This window comes from Ascaphus truei, chromosome 2, assembly GCF_040206685.1.
Source record: "Ascaphus truei isolate aAscTru1 chromosome 2, aAscTru1.hap1, whole genome shotgun sequence".
Taxonomy (NCBI): Eukaryota; Metazoa; Chordata; class Amphibia; order Anura; family Ascaphidae; genus Ascaphus; species Ascaphus truei.
In genome coordinates, this window is record NC_134484.1 from 170,406,349 (window position 1) to 170,423,953 (window position 17,605).

General features: G+C 39.0%; 1 protein-coding gene across 10 annotated transcripts in view; it reads left to right on the forward strand.

Annotated features, from left to right (window-relative positions):
• The window catches only part of NFATC1 (nuclear factor of activated T cells 1), a 256,254-nt gene extending 238,943 nt beyond the window's left edge, over positions 1 to 17,311 (forward strand). For 7 of the 10 annotated variants that reach the window (XM_075585523.1, XM_075585525.1, XM_075585521.1 and 4 more), the window contains one exon: positions 15,165 to 17,309. In XM_075585523.1, coding sequence (XP_075441638.1) covers positions 15,165 to 15,214 — 50 coding nt within the window. In that variant the 3' untranslated portion in view covers positions 15,215 to 17,309. Of the gene's footprint in view, positions 1 to 15,164 lie in introns of all 10 variants that reach the window. The other 3 variants (XM_075585522.1, XM_075585526.1, XM_075585518.1) reach the window with 2 other exon arrangements.
• Positions 17,312 to 17,605: the final 294 nt, after the last annotated feature.

Genomic DNA, 17,605 nt, shown 5'->3' on the forward strand with positions numbered 1-17,605 from the left:
GTACTGAATCCCAGCCCATCCAACACAGTTGCATAAGAGAAAAACAATGTAATGACGTTCTTCTTATGTGACTTGGCAAATATTTTGAAACTTAACTTTGTTAGATTTCCAACATCAGTTTAAAAAAAAAATACAAAAAAATGCCAGTTTAACAAGATATTTTGACATTCACAGCAGTTTGTAGATTTACATGATTTAAATAGCATGTGCTCTGTTATTTGATTATTCTAGTGCCATGATTTTAGCCATTGTTAGTGTAGACCCCTTTCCCGCGTCTCTAGGGAAACTACGTGTGGTGAGTTACCTGATTGGCTCACAGGTGACAGCGCCTCCACCTGGGAGGGATCCAAGTACAGTTGGGTAACCCCATCCCAGGAACACCCAGTGAAGAATAATTATACACACAGTGATATAATAACTGTTCTTTACTGGAACATTAACTGATAACATAAACCATATAGGCCTCGCACGGCCATACCCACCCAGTGCCCACACTGTCCAACCACCACCTTATCCATACCCTGGTGAGGTTTCTCCAAAGTACTGGGCACCTAACCACCCGGTATCCACAGAGCCAATCCCACCCCAAAGTGTGTGGTAGCGCTACCCACAGAATGTGTGTGTGGCCATTGGTGCACCTATAGAGATAGATACCTGCCGGGGGCTGCAACACCCGGGTACTGCCGACTGATGAAAGGATCTGTCTGACCCAGCTCCCGACTGGTGTGGTCTCTCAAGCGCGCCAAATGTATCCTTTTGCCAGAAGGAGAGTCCTCCAGCCCTATTGGCTATGCTGCTCCACATGATCGTTCGCCACAAGGGATCCTGGGATGTGTTGTTCCCCTGCGGAGCATCTACAAGATGGCCACTGCTACTACACTACCACTGTGCATGGGCCCAGCACGTAGAATGTCCGCCGCAACTCTAAGGCCACTGCGCATGCGCAAGCCTCACACTGTGTATGCGCGACTTCAAAGATGGGGCCCCCGCTTGTCGGGTACACAGCGGAGCTCCGGCACAACGGAGCTCTCACCCTGACTGCCCGCAGGACAGCCGTAGCCATCCCCCTTCCCCTTAGCCGTGCTAAGAGGTAAGGGGGACCCAGAGGGGACCTGGCTACATTAGCAGAAAAATAATCATGTGAAAAACCCACAGATGCAACATAAGGATATATACATTTTATGTAGAAATCCCTAAGTCACAAGCTTTTAAACTAATGTTCCCTTTTGTTTTCTAAAGTAAATATGCTTCCCATGTGGGACGTTTTCTGTTATGTGACAAGTGTCATCTACTTTAAAAAGCCTGTGATGACAGAGTAGTTTCTTAGTTGATGAAATGTGCAAGCAGCCAGGATAAGGGAAAGAAAAACGGCCGTTTTCTGGTTTGTTGGTTTACATTAAACTAGTATTACAGTTCTCCACAGATGCTGTTGTAAATGAGTGTTTGAGACCTTAATTGTTCAATAGGATTTTTCTGAGTTAAAAGATCTCTCCCAGCATTGCACCAACGTTGTCCTGGATCATTTATGAATGGAGCTCATAGCTTCACTGACCGAAAGAAACAGATTCACCGCATATTGAACATATCAGCCATATACCCAGTCTTACTAAATAGTGTTTTATAGTTGAGGCATCTTAAAATCAAATAATTGTATTGGGTTTTGAGATGTGCTAAACCTTAGCACTTCTTAGTAATTTTGGGCCATATTCTATGACTAATAAGGCTCGTACATAATATTATTAGTACAAGTTTGGAATCTGTTTGCATCTCAAGTAGTAAGCACATTTATCTTTGTTTAAACATTCCCCACTAGTCTTGGAGAATGAATGAATGCGTACTATGAAATAAAATGGGAACACGGGTATATAGGGCCATATTTACTAAGTAGTTCCAGAGGATGCTTTACTGCCCATTTGGTTGAAGGATCTGGATGGAGTTTCAATCAGTAAAACAATGCTTTTCTTGTTCGCATAATATTTTGGCAGTCAAAATAAGTTAAAGTCTTAAGTTAATAACAGGACCTTTTCTTTCAGACAACGTGGATAAGAGACAAGGCTGTAGGAACACATCTTGGTCTAAATTGTATTGTCATGCCACTTCTATTTGTTGCAAAAGCAACCGCTTATGTATACCATATAAGATGCTTTGACTTTTCTCTGGCTCTTTTTAAGGTTTAAATATTTTTCTTGCATGGCTGAAAAAATCTTGATTTGTCTACTCTTGTTTTTATGTGGGAACAAACACAAGATGTACAACTCTTTTGTGGTGAGCTTGTCTGCATCTGTATATATAAAGTGTAGAACAGTAAACTTGGGTGTCATTCTCTCAACTAGAGATGCGCAAACTTGTCACAAAAGCACAAAAGTATGTGTCAATTGTTTTACATTCCACCGCCCCCCCCTTCCCTACCCCCCCCCCCCCCCCATTCACAAAAAATTCACACACAAAAATTGCCCATCTCTACTGAAGAGGTAACGAAATCCAGGTGGATGTGAATCTACAACTGATGGTTAGAGAATAGGGATGTTAAAACTTTTCCCAAACGTTTCGATAGTCACCTTTTTTGGTTCAGCGAAACAATTTGCTTCAATCCCAAATATTTCACAATACGGCATCTGAAACACTGCTGTGTTTATCTGGTGCGACACCGAAATCCATATGTGAACAAACAAATGTATCTCTGTGCAGCGCAAAGTGGAAAGAGGTGCTGTAAATGTTTGGCGAAAGAGCATGGCGGGCATGTGAAAGTCGTACATTCAGGGTGCTACCACGCAAGCCCATACAGTATGTCATATCCGTGGACAAATGCAAAAAATCAGACCATGATTTCAGCGACTTGATAATTGTGGTTGGTGTTACGGGCTAAAAATAACACCCACGGCAGTGTGCTATTCAAACACTTTTGTTATTTGTGACTAGAAAGGAAAAACAATATGTTACAACCACTTCTTACTTTCTTTAGACGCACCGTGAACTGGCTACATGAACTCTACTGTATGCAGCACGTAGGAATATCAATACACATTTATACAGTATCCTGAGATACTTACTTATTTATTTGTATTTATTTATAAAATGTTTCACCAGGAAATAATACATTGTGAGTTACCTCTCGTTTTCCAGTATGTCCTGGGCACAGAGTTATAATGACAATACATGGTTACATTAAATGACATTTCAGGATAGTTAGAGATAATATAGGATTATGAGCGTATGTAACAGTTATTATTATTATAATTTTTTTATATCGCGCCTACATATTCTGTAGCGCAGTAAAATTGGGATGCGGGGCAACAAACAAATGAAATACCAAACATTAACATACACTGTGACAGCAGGTGACGGAAGCAACGGCACTTCCTGATATTTAAATCCGCCCGCCATACGCACTGATCCGTTGTGTTTTCCTATTGGCCCACATGATGCAGACGATTTCTGCCGATATTTTGTTCCCATGGAGGTGGCCTCAAAGCATTACCTTTCAGCTCTGGGAACCCCCTTATTCCAATGCTTGTACAAAAAGTGGGGACGTACTAGGATACTGTCCATTAGACACCTGCCATGCTGGGAGAGACCCTATGGTCCTCTCTACAGTGAATGAGGTGTAAAGAGCCACATATACTAAACTGTGCTGGAAGATGTATTATGAAGTAGCACTGCTTAGAATACATGCAATCAATTTGAATTCACTTTTTGCGGCAGGGGATCACCTAAAGATAAGTTGATGCAATGATACTGATATGTTTAAGCATGTCATCTTGGTGATTAATGCCTTTTTAAAATAATATATCTATAAGTATCTTTAAATAATTTCTCAATGTTGAACACATGGTGAAAGAAAGTGTGGAATGGTTTGACCCTTGTATTTTTTGCCTTCTCTGTGTGGTATGATATATCCGTGTTTGTTGAACAGGACATGCCCACTCTTTTCACAAGCAAAGTACCCACCCACTTCTCATGCTTGGCCAAGGGTGGAGGAAACAATTAATAGACATGTATTTTACTATTCAGAAACCCAGATTAAAAAACAAAATTACTTATTTTCAAGGAAATGTTTTTGTTTTTTTAAAGTAATGTATTTTTAAAATTGCTTTATTTATTCAAATATATGAGAAACCCAACCTCATCAGAGGTCATTCACAAATAGAGATGTACAGGTAAGTAGAAATAGGCACGTCCTAATAATAGGACGGTATCAGATGAAAAAATTACCTTTAAATCCCAAACAAAACATATTTTATATTGTGTTAAAAGAGAATAAAAAAAAATAACAAAGCAACCGAAATCCACATACAGTAGATAAGCAAAATAATCAACAGATGAGCCTGTGCATTTACTATCTAAGAGTTTAAAAATATATTTGCCGTTTTTGCACGGCAGGAGTAAAACATGCAAACTACATTAACTTCAATGGGGATTGTCACCTGAGTTCGCTCACTTTGAAATATATAGAATAAGACCCTTTCTATCAATTAGCAGAGACATGATCTGCCTGGTTGGTAAACACACAAGGAATGAGCAAAGTCCTGAGTTTACGCCAGGGATCAGAGCCAGGGGTGAGCAAAAGAGGTGACATTTTCCTAGGGCGGCATTTTCTTTGCCTCCTTTCGTTCCAGGTATAATACCAGGAACAAAAGGCGACACAGGAACAAAAGGGGACACAGAAAATGCCGCCCTAGCACCGGCTTGATGGCGATGCCATTGGTGTATCTGTAAGCCCTGGCATCACCTCCTGCTATCACACCATGACAAAGCTCCGTTATTGACCTAACGAGATGTTAACTTAAGTGAACATCTCGTTAGGTCTAACAGTTATCTTCAAAGATTATTAACGCTGTGTTAAGTGATGTTTTCAGCCATAACTAGCGTTACTATAACGGACGTAAGTGCGGATGATATGCAAAAGAGGTGTTCCCTCTAACAACACATATCCACAGAGCTCTGTTACAGATAATGCAGGGATTTAGCAATGTGCTAGTTAGGTCATAGCTAAACTTGCCATTACTCGCATCCAAGCCCTGAAATAAGTCTTTTACAGGGTCTGGAGAAGTGTAAGTCCACGGTTAGGTATGATTTAACTTTCATATTGTTATTTACATGGTTCTTTTCCTCTCCTGTCATCTTTTTTTAACTTTAATTAAACACCTACTCAGGGACCTGATAGAAGTAACACCGCCTTTGGGTAAGACAGGCTTGACGCCATGTTATCTGAAGCTAACGCAAGTCAGTGCTAACGTAACATGACGTTAAGCGATTGCTAATGAGATCAGTAACGGCCGTGGTGTTTGCATATATTTAGCTTTGTGAATTCCCTTCACCTCAGGGAACAGAACATCCATTACTGATTTTGATAACATGACATTTTGAGCCCGGACTTACCGGAGCTTTGTGGATCTGGGTCATAATGTTTAATTTGTATAAATGCATACAATTTATTATTTGGCAGATTTAATTATTTTTACCCACTAAATTGCTAATGAGTCTTATTAATGTTTTTGTGCCACAGAATGAAATGAGCTTTAGTGTTCCTAAGGGTGAAGTCAGGATTTCCATGAATAGGTAATTAAGGTGAGATACTAAAAGGGAGACAAATATTTATTCTGGCCTAGGTTTAAGGCCAGACTCTTTTTGTATAATAAATGTTGTATAATAAAGCTGTATGTTGTCTTCATCCTAGAAATTGTTTTTTTTTAATGCAAACGAAAAGTATATTGTAGGGATATGGGCCGTTAAATGTATTCTTCCAGAGAAGGTAACACATAAATATTGGTATTATGAACCCAATCTATAGCATAGAGATGCAAGATTAAAGTATTTTAGATTGGGGAAATGTATGCCTCCATTTGCAGCTGTAAATTGTACTGTACACTACTAAAATCAATAGTTGATCATTTTCATGTCCACAGAAAGAGCTAATTTAATCTAAAAACATCTAATTTACACGATACTAGAGATGATATTTGCAGTAGGTAAATACGCAGGTTTAGGATATGTAGGGTGACCATATTTGTCCCTGGATAAACCGGGACCTATGTCGCACATGTGCCGATTACGCATGTGCGAACGGCTAGCGCCGACTGCATATACGGGCTGGCAAGTACCGATTGTGCATGCTCGATGTGTGCTTGCTGGCCGCTTATGCGAATGCACGATTGCTGACTGCTCGTGCGCATATGCGATCGCAGCTTGCTGATCGCGCATGTGCAGACGGCAAGCACCGATCGCACATTCGTGGCCGGCATTGGCCCATGCGTGGCCTGTGCCGATAAAAACTGGGACAGTAGCCAAAAAAGTCGGGACCCGCGAAAATGGTTAAAAACTGGGACTGTCCTGGCTACACCGGGATGTCTGGTCACCCTAAGGAAATTACATAATTTTTTATAAAGGCTGCTTGAGGGGTTTAAGGCAGTGCTTTCTAGTCTTGAATCTGTCTAGCAATTTTATTTATTACAGTTTTAAAAGTGAGATAAAAAAAGATTTGTGAGTTTTAAAAAGGAATCAGTCTAACATGAGTTTGGTTGAAAGTAGATGAATATGGATTTCTAGTTAGAAACTGATTGTGTTCCGCCAACGAAAAGGCTATTTTGTCCTCCTTAAATCCCTCTCTTGAGTTCCCATCAAATTTCAGATCACCTTCAAAGTTCTCCTCCTTACCTTTAAGGCTCTCCACTTATCTGCTACTTCCTTCATAGCTCTAAATCTCATAGATCTCATAGCTCATAGATCTCTTGTTATGCCCCAGCTCATCTCCTGCGCTCTACCCTTAACTGTTTCCTCTCCACCCTTTCAACTCTACTGCTCTCTCACCTTACCCTTTTCCTTCACTGCACCTTACCTGTGGACCTCCATGACACTCAGTATACGCCAAGCACCATGTTTCCCCACCTTTAAGACAAACCGTAAAACTCACCTCTTAAATAAAGCATTAAAATAGCCTGGACTAATGGCTATTGTCCCACACCAATAGTCGTTCCTACTAATGTTTGTAGTGAAGCACTGCCATCCACTGCACTTATTCCCTCACCTGCTGTCTCTGTAAATCTCCCAACGTCTCCCAACATACCACTTATATTGTAAGCTCTCCAGGGCAGGGATTTCCTTTCCTATTGTCTGACTTTGTTGCATTTATTGTATTATAATTCCCTGTATTGTCTCTTTGCAAAGCATTGCGTACACTGTGGGTGCTGTAAAAATAAAGGTATACATACAGTACACTTGTAAAAGTTGGCAGTGAAGCCTTCAGAGCCCGAGGCCTTAGAGTTTTTTTTTTTTAATTATACCTGTAACCTACTCTGAAAATTATGTCAATCCACAGCTTGAGAAAGTATTTGTGAAACATGTAATGATTCAAAATATTCAGTTTATTTGAAAGTCTATAGGGTCCTGACTATAAAGCTTAGAATAATAGTTAGTGTGTACTAAATCAGCGCTGCGCAAACTTTTTCAGCTGAGGCCCCCTTCCTGGGAGCCGCAGCGTTCGTGCCCCTCCCTGAAGGCACGGCTTCAAATGACGTTGTGGGGCACGTCACGTGACCCCACTGCGTCATTTGATGAGCGTTGCCATGGCGACGCGTGACGTCACATGCCCCCGCGGCGTCATTTGCCATGGCGACGCGTCGCCGAAGACCTGGCTGCCAGTAGGTAAGTGAGGTTACAGAGGCCTCACGCCTCCCCCGACATTAAATTGAATGCCTGGGGGAAGAGCGCAGGGCCTCTGTAACAGCCCGCGCCCCCCCTGCAAATTCTCCCGCCCCCCAGTTTGCGCACTGCTGTACTAAATAGTTAGTGAGTATGTTGACATCATTGAGCTTTGTGGTACATGTTCCATTTACCTTTGAAAGTACTGGAACTGGCTTTTACTCAATTTGATAGCATTCTACCGACCTTATCTTCCTATTATGGAACTGTCCTTGTTTAATTGCAGTTTTATGAAAAATCTGTTTCCTGAAGTAGAAGCTCGAGTTATCGTCTTTTTGCCAAGTTTGTCTCACATGTTTTTGGTTTAGGATCACTTTAAAAATTCGAAAAAGCCAGGACCAAGTCTTGGTTAAAGGCAGAAAATTAGCTGTCCCCTGTTTTTATTTTTTAGGACAACTCTGGAGATTGTCACTTTGTATTACTGATTTCGCAGCTTCCCAAAAAAATGACAGGAGACACTTTATGTTCTTGATTTTTTTACATTGGGAATTCAGCCAGCTGCCCTGCAGATGAGCTTTGAGTGACCATACGTTTAGGAAATGACAATCTTCAACTGGAATAGGGTTAAGTATCAATCAATATATTTAGCCACACAAGGGCATGATCTGATAATATAATATTTTCAATAACAGCTCTGATGGCCTTAGGAAAAACAGAAGTCGATTTTTAAAATAAATCTATACATGAGATAGACTTAAATGCTTTAGAAGAGCACATGATTCCAAATCTACTGGGTGTGTTATTCTCTAGGGGTCCAGAACATACAGTATACTTCTAAATCAGTCCGCGATATTGGGATTCCATTTCAGTTTAGAGCCAGTGCCGGAGTGAGGGGATGATAATCTATCCATCACAGGATTATGAACTAAATTACATGATGACCCTGATATTCTGAAAGTCTATGAGCCAACTTTGGAGCAAAAGAAACATTAGGGGCATGAATATTGGCTAGTACAATTTGTTTATGAAAAATCCTAATATGGGGGATAACGTATTTGCCCCGATCCCATTGCTCAGAGAGAAGTTCAAAGTATCCCTTTTATAATGAAATTTGCAATGCATCTTTTTATGTTGAAAGCGACAAGGTAGAGCCCAATTGTGTTTTAATTTGTCATGCTCCTCATCAGTGAGATGAGTTCCGTCTCAACAACATCTGCTTTCAATCTATTTAGGTGTCCTAAAATGTTTTGTCTTTTAATGGGAATTGATCTCTCCTACATTCCAGTTTAAAAACGTGACCAAATTAAGGAAGAAATATTATCAGCTATGGAATCCACGGGTTTTAACAAGTGAAATTATTGTCTACACATGACAAAAAAAAAAAACCATAACATCATAATAATTATGACATTAAAAATAATATTTTTTCAGTGAACATATTGAAAAAACAATAATCTGTGCTAGATGTGAGAACAGGCCAGGGGGGGCAGCGATTTTCATTTAAGTCATAATGAAACATTGTGACTCGTGATGTATTTATTTCTTGATAGTAAATATCTTCAGAGGTCTTTTCTGGAATGGATCAATACATTAACATAATTTAGGTGTCTGACTCCAAATCCTTGTTAACGGAAGAGCAAGAGGGACCAGTAGTACAGTATATAAATCTGCAATTAACTCCTGTGCTTGTTCCACTGACCAAGATTATTTGGCCTTCAATTTTGTGAATCCTTACTTTGGCTAGATACAAGAGGGAAAATTCGATTTTTTTTAATTCTTTATCTTTTCTTTTGCAATTCTACTGAATAATAATAGAACAGAATATATATATTCTGTTCCAAAAAAATATATATATATATATTTTTACCTTTAATAGAAATATCAGCTAACTGTCAGGAAGCTCTCAGAACAGCAATCTTATCTGTAAAATGTAGATATCTAATCATAATGTGCCTTGGGCTCGAACAAGGCCTATCTTCTATGCGCTCTTTTTATTGGCAGGGGAAGGCACAGATCTTTTAACTGCAGAAGATCCGGTAATTCAGTAATAATATCTTTCGATTTGTATTCCTCAGGAAGGCCCACCAGGTGCAGATTATTCAGTCACGATTTGTGTTCTAGATCATGGCTACTTGGAAAGCAAGCGGTAGGGCATTTTGACATTTTAAAATATCAATAGATAGGAATTGTGCAATTACTTGGCCAGCTAGATCTGAATGGTGCTTCCCCAGCTCAGATAGTTTGGTCTTTTGATGTGCCAATTAGTTTTTGAACTCAGACATAAAGTCCCTTCTTTCAGTAGGGAGACATTTATTTCAAGGATGGATGATATAGACTGAGATACTTTTTAATAACGGCTTCGGTCAGGGGAGATGCATTTGGGTCAGTGGTTTACTCAGGATCTGGGGTCATCCTCTGTTTAGAGACAGTGTTCCTCCTTTTTCTGCTTTTTACTTATGTGAAGATATTGATTAAATGGTTGGGAATTATAAATTTTTTCATAAGCAGCGTTCCAGAAACCGATAAAACAAAGTAACAAAGATCAGGACACTGAAAAATGTTAGCAAGTTAATGCCGAACATTACTTGTCCCAAACCATATATCATTTAAGGAGGGGGGAGAGGAGACCGCCACCCCTGATACAGTTTCAATGGACATGAGTAGAGTGCAAGTCAGTCAGAGCCAGTCAACCATTGCAGGGATGGGGGGGGGGGGGAGTTTGGTCCCAACAACCAGCAGACATTAAAAATACAAGAATAGGTGCATGCTGTCTAAGGTTAGGGTGCCCTGCCCATCTTCAAAGTTCTGAGTTCCACTTACAGGATATTACCCTCTGAAATGATAATTCGTGGTTTTTGTGTTGTCAAAGACCTCACCTTAGCATGCCCTCAGTTCCAGGTGGACAAACTCAGAGACATGGGTACCTTTCCCATCCTCTGTCTGCAGCTGTTTGGGTAAGTATCTCCAGAGGACTTCTGACTCCAGCCACACATCCGAAAAGACGGGCCTTGTTAGTATCAGCAATGACTCCTGCCAGAACCGTGAACTGTAGTCTCTGAATATCAGGGCTTTCCTGACAATTGGAAGGATCAGATCAAAACGGTATCCCACTTACTACTTGCCTTTAAATTCTCTTGGGCTTTTTGTGAGGTCTACCTACTTTCAGTGTGATGCGATCAATCTAGAGCCATGCAAAGCTTCCCAGGATGCAGCTTAGAAACAAATTCAACTTTAGACGGGGTGATCAGAAAAATAAAGGTTTACCAAAGACCTAACTCCCAGCAGCTATAAGAAAGACTTTCTGATATATTTTAATAAAAACAATGTATTTTAAGGATGGTGAAATTGGCTTCTGAAAGTTATCTACATCGATGAAGATGTTTTTCTTTAGTCAGCAGGGCTGCCCCATTAATAACTATAACTATAACAAGTACAGTATATGGTCAAATATAGTTACTGGTAGCATGTTCGAATATTGCAGTCGAATATTGCCTTTTTAAAATCAGGTTATGTATGACCAAAAGTCCTAGTAATGCTGCCGTGATTTGCTGTTCAGTAAAAGGGAGTTTCCATTTTATAACTAAAGAAATGAAACATAGAGTTAATGAAGAATAACCTCTGCTAAGTAAACTTATGTGTGGTCTAACAGCTTGCCACATCCTGTTTTAGTATCTGTTTTTGATGGTAGCACAGGACTGACTTTATTCTCTAGTTATGAAAAGATAGCGAATGTCACAGGTTACCTGACGTTCTTTGCTTGTTCGTTGAATATCTTTTTGCCAGTGGAAAAGATGACTATGAAAATGGAAAGTATTAGCTGGTAAGTGATTGTGGAGAGCTGGAGGAGTCAACGAAACAAAACATAAAAGCATTAAAAACAAAAGAAAATCAAACACAAAAATAATCAAGTCCTAAAAAAACATTTTGTGACGTACAATAATGATGAGACGACTGAGCCATTGTCGTTTGTCCTTAGATGCTCAGCACTGTGCTAAGTTGGTCATCAGTTTGTGTCTGCATTACTATGTCCTTCTGAATGATCTGTAAGGACACATTATACATGCACCCTGCAAACATATTTTATATTTAAATAATGATTTTATATAACTGATATGCAAAAAGAAACATATACTTGTTATTCAGGGTAAATGAAACACTGGAATACTGAGTCATGCTCACAAGCTGTGGGGTGGTAAATGCAAGGCAAATTCTAGAAAATACTTCATTAGCTTATAATGAAACAGCCTACATGTAGAAGTAGATGGGGCAAATACAATAAAATACATGACATTAACTTGGGTCAGCTACATTAAGGCTTTTGGTCATACCTTGAGTTCACTAGGGACCCTTTTGGGGGGGTTAAAAAGTACAGTAATAGGATAACGGTAACCATTATATAGAAATAATGTAATGTTACCAATATTCCTATTTAAAAGAGTAGAAGGCACATTGGTCATTATATTCTAAACCACTGCACCCTGAGGCCTGTTAGCCAGTGTTAGCACGTGCTCACTCCTGCCAAACAAATGGCCCAAATGGGTAATGGAACAAAGTGAGTTTAAAGTCAATGTACTGCACCGACACACTTTATTCGAGCAAATGCCCAGTTTGTACCTGGCAGATACCTGGAATGCGCCGCTCCTCACCTCTGACAAGCCCCGTTGTGTTTGCCTTCCCAGCCTGGGTTCATGCCTGGCTGATGGGCGGCTGATCTGTTAAATGATAATGATTAGGATTTAATAGGCTGCAATGCTTCGCGTGTCTACCAGATGGCATACATTCATGAATTGTAATGCAGTATATATATATATACTGTGCAGTATTGCAGCCAGTGGGAATAAAATGCTTCAATCCCTGCCTGGAAAATAACCCAATGCACTCGGGCAGAAAACAGTCACAAACCTCAATACACCCGGGTATACCCGAATTCGTGGGACTAGCCGAGCTCGAATAAAGTGTGTCGCCAGTGTATATCTTGGCAAGTAACTCAGGTCAGAATGCAGCAGTTCTCTAACTTCCCAGTATTCCTCTGTCAATCTCCAGGCCATACAACATTTCCCTGTCTGAAACGTTTACAGTTCATTGCAAAACCTTGCGTTGTGGGGCACTAGTATAGAAGGGCTTACTGTCTTATTTCACATAGCTGCATTTCACACAAACAAAGCTTAGAAACATATGGATAGTTTTTCCATTAACACCCACAGGGGTATTCCCTCCAAGGCAGCTTTCAGGTGCTTTGGTGGGTAGTGGTGGGGAAGCCCATTTTTAGATTCTTCTGCTTGTTCTTCCTTCCTCTTTCTATTTCAAGCAGATGTTATTTGTCTGGTGCATCTATTCATCTGTTCACTAGCTTGTTTTCATGAATTCAATGACCAGTCTGTGCTAAGTCTCCGCCTCGTACCATTAACATTTCTACTGCATGCCAAACTTTTTGACATTGAGACTATGAACTAGTTCATAAATATAATAATAGTATGTAGCTTTCTACAGTGAAGAATTCACATGCACAAATACTCCCTAGCAACAATAATAGCCTACAATTAAATATTTGATGATTTGGGCTTAAGGGGGTAAGGAACTAACATAGGCCTTGAACAAAGTGTTCTACTCTGGAAGTGGGTGGGGTGTAAGGTATTTCAGTGAACAGGCTGAAGTGAGTGTGTACTAAAGCTTACCACCACATAGTAAATATGGCCCTATATCTCTATGTAAACTTACAGAAAATGTAAGTTGGCATCTTCTCAAGTCTTTATTATATGAAATGTATAAATCACAGCTATTTCCTATACTGTGAATGGGCATAAGGCTCATTAATAAATTGCTTTCTACATTGAATAATTATCTAATGAGTGGCATTCATTTGTGGTGCATGCTCCGGTTATGCCCATATCTAAAATATTCAGGAATTTAAAAAGTCAAACCGTTAGGGCAGCATTTATTAATGTTTCTTCCCATTCATATTTGAGTTTACTTCCTAAATGAGAGAACTCATTGTAGACCAAACGTCAAAATATGTGTCAATGAGGCAAACCCTAAAGCTGTGTAAAAAAACAGCTGGAAATAACCCCAATCAAAGCTACAAACAGTGGTAGATATTCACAAGCTAGCAGTCCCATTACTGTGTGTTATGCAGCTTTCAGTTGACTGGCAGTGGTTCTAACGATGTTGTTGGGAGACCTCTCTTGCTGCTCTAACATTTTCACACAACAGGTTTCTAGATTACAAAGAAAATCTATACAATAACATGCTGAAAAGTCATAAAACACACATTTGTTCCAATCACCCCACAATGTCCCCATTAATCAAAAACACCACAAGGTAATTGCCAGGAGCCATTTTAAACTCCCAGAATAGCTGAAAAAATATTCCTGGAATACTGTAACGTTCTGAGCAGTCAACTTTTGGTAGAACTTCCAGTCAAGTGAATGTAGAAAGACGAAATGTGGTTCAGAAGCTTTTAATATTTTCATTTTTTTTTTAAAACAAAGAATGTAGTATCACTTTTGAAGGTGGAAGCCAGCAATGCTCCTATATTATTACATCTATCATAATTTTCTGTTACCAATTTTATTGTTATTTCAATCACTAGTACTGTAGCCTTTGCACTCACTAGCTGATTATTTCAGGAAGTTGATGTTACCATATCCTGAGCATCTGTGACAAAAGCTTTCATTTATCTTGATTGGCAAATGTTATCTGTCCTGGACTAAAGGAAACTTTGGTCATGCTGTGTTACTTCCATGACGTGGACATGCATAGAAAATACTGAGGTTTCTGTCCTAGAAAAAAAAAATGACATAGAGGTGCTTACATGTAGTGACATTTGCCATATCTCTGTGTTAATCAGGTGCTGGTGGTGGCAGCGGTGGTAGGGAGTGGGTGGATGGGGGAGGGATGGAAACAGAAGGGATGTTGTACAGCTTGCTGTAGATGGCCTTTGCCAGGTTCAGTCATTTCCTGTCCATCTGCCAAAAAACACAAGCTGATAAATTGACATGAAATGATGAGTGTGGGAACTGTAGAGCTTGATAGTGTACAGGACAAACGGAGAATGAAAGAAGAAGCAATAGTGAAAAAAACAATGTACTATCAATGAAGCTATAGTCCTATTTGGTTGCTAAATGTTTTTTCTTGACACAAACATAAAATGCTCTACTATCACTATTAAGGAATATTCAGTAAACAAATCCCTACTGAAAAATGCATATAGGCATTTGATTTTGTGTCACACAATGAAATAATGGAATAGTGCAAGCTGTTTTGTTTATATTTTAATGCTGGTCCAACTGTCCATTCCTATGGAATGTTACTTACTGTATGATCGGTAAAAACGTAATGTACTGTTTCTGCAAGGTGACAATTCTGCATTATTGTGATTTGCTCATCAATGAAAATGTTGTGTGTGTTTATGACTGCATTCCTTTGAGACACCACTGAAAAAGCTATGGTTTATACCTGTGTTCTGCACGCTTTTCACAAGCATAAATGCTCATTGTTATTTCATCATTTGTGTTCTTTTCTTACAGTAAATGAAATAATCAGGAACGACCTCTCCAGCAACATCGTCCATTCATAGCTCTGACAATATTGGACTTGTTCTAACGATAATATAAGTTGCCCACTCCGTTGGTAAATTTCTGCCATGGATTGAAGATGTGTAAGGAATTAGTTCCATATTACTACAGTAGGTACCATCTTCTGCCTTCATGAATTGGAGTCCTCATCCCCTGCGTTCCGCAATCCTCACTTGATGTGCTCGATCTTCAAAAGACTCTCATCTATCTGAATTATCATCTCAAGAAAAGCAAGAGGAAATTAACTGTTTAACAATGTATTTTCCGGAATCTAACTGAAATACTTGACAAAAGCAGATGGCCTGGAACCACGATTGATCCTTTTGGCACCACTGGACTTTAATGCCGGAAGTGCCTTAAATGTTCATATTTGTGGTATTAGGATATTTTCGAAAGCTTTCTGTTTGCTACCTAAAAAAAAAAAAAAAAAAAAAAAAAAAAAGATGTTAGGTGCCAGAAACTAAAAAAAACAACGCCGCCCACAACTGGCTATATTGAATAGGAGCAATGTTGTTAGGTGAAGAAAAAGGCAGCAATGTACATGCACATCACATTACTTGCTGAGCTCTTTGAATGCTGCACATCAAAATCAATTGCCTTAATCTCTGCGCCTCAAAAGACATAATCTCGTTTCTTTTTATGCTGTACCTGATATGTGTTAATGAATCCCTCCCCTTTTAGTAAAAGCAAGTTAGAACACTTTTATTTGGAGACACAGCACAAAGGAGGCCGAAAAGCACAAAAATACTGTGAAACACTCTGTTGGAAGTAAGTTGATCTTGCGTCTTTTACAGATGCTGCAGTACAGGAAACAGTTGAACAAACATGTCAACGTAGAGATACACATGCATGTGTATATACTAGGAATTCACCTAAAGGCAAGGACTTTTAGCAATAACAAACTCAATAAGGAGGATCCCACAACACATTAACGTTTTACAGTTTTCCCCTTTTTTCAGCAGCAGAACTGACACAATTAATGCACAATGGGAGAATGTTATGCAAATGTATTGAGTATACCTTCACCCTTTTCATATGACTTGTACAAAGCTAAAATCCAGGTCTGTTGTTTTTTTTTAAATAACAAAATAGTACTTTGTCACCAACAGTTAAAAAATATGCAGAGCGATCAGCTAGCAGTAGGTAAGATTTTAAGGGGAACATTTTCCCACCTTATCATTATAACCTCTGCTGAATTTATTGAATTTGTAAAAATAAATAAATAGAGGAATTGACTAGTGTTACATCTGCATTTCCTTAATAAACTCCAGCCATTGTGATAGGTATTTATGGCACCTAAGCAGGTATGCATGTTCTTGCTCAGTACAGAAAAGCAAGCACTTTAGATAGACAAGAAACGTTGCATACAAAGAAAAGCACCAAATTAGTGCAACATTTAAAACTGTATATAGATGACTAAGTGATTGTAAATATTTGTTCAGTTCCAAGATTGCTATTCCACAAAAAGCCTTATATCTATATGCTTCTTTTAAGGAAATTTACCAAAAACAATGTCCCATAACGCAGCGCTAAATAATATGTGTCCATCTTAGTAAATATAATTTGGAGTATAGTACAGGTATGTAATATGAACATACACCGTGGCTATTGTACAAGTAGCAGCTTAATATATCACTAGTGATGATTTTTTACTTCATATAACCAAACTAGCATGGTCTAATTGAAAATGAAATGTAACTAATGTTGTGCCTTAGTAATTAATGCCCTCTTCTGGAAAAATGCCTGAATTACAAATTGATGGTGAGGTAACTGGCTTGAATAAATATAATGCTGTGTATAATGTCTTACTTTTTTTGAAAAAGCCATATTTAATATTTGCACATTATTGTGATTATATGCATAGATAATGTGGCTTTGTGTACAAACCAGGCTATTAGTTATAGTAATAACTATCTCCCCCCCCCTCCCTCCCATGTAATCAAAGATGTTTACCCATTATATAGCAATATAGAATTTGCATGCTATATGTATTGTAGATTACCAAGTAGAAAATGCAATGCTCGGAGACAAAGTTTGCTGACTATCACTGAACAATATTAAATAAAGCAATATTTTGGAGTCAGTATTCAGTTGTTAATTTGTATGCCTTCTATTGACAAAATCTGTTGTTACATTACATGTTTATTTCTACTAATTTCCTCCAAATGCAGTGGCAACCTGTAACCACAATTAGAATAAAAGTGAGTATTATTTAGTCACAGTAACGTTTGTTCCCATCTTATTGCATTATTTGACAATGCAGGAAATGGCTCCATGATACAATTCACAGGCTCTCCCTTCAGTTACAAGCATATATTCTGGGTGAGGCCTAAGAACGACCACACATGCACACACCAAAAGAACAATGGATGCAGAAGGATTCCTCAGCAACC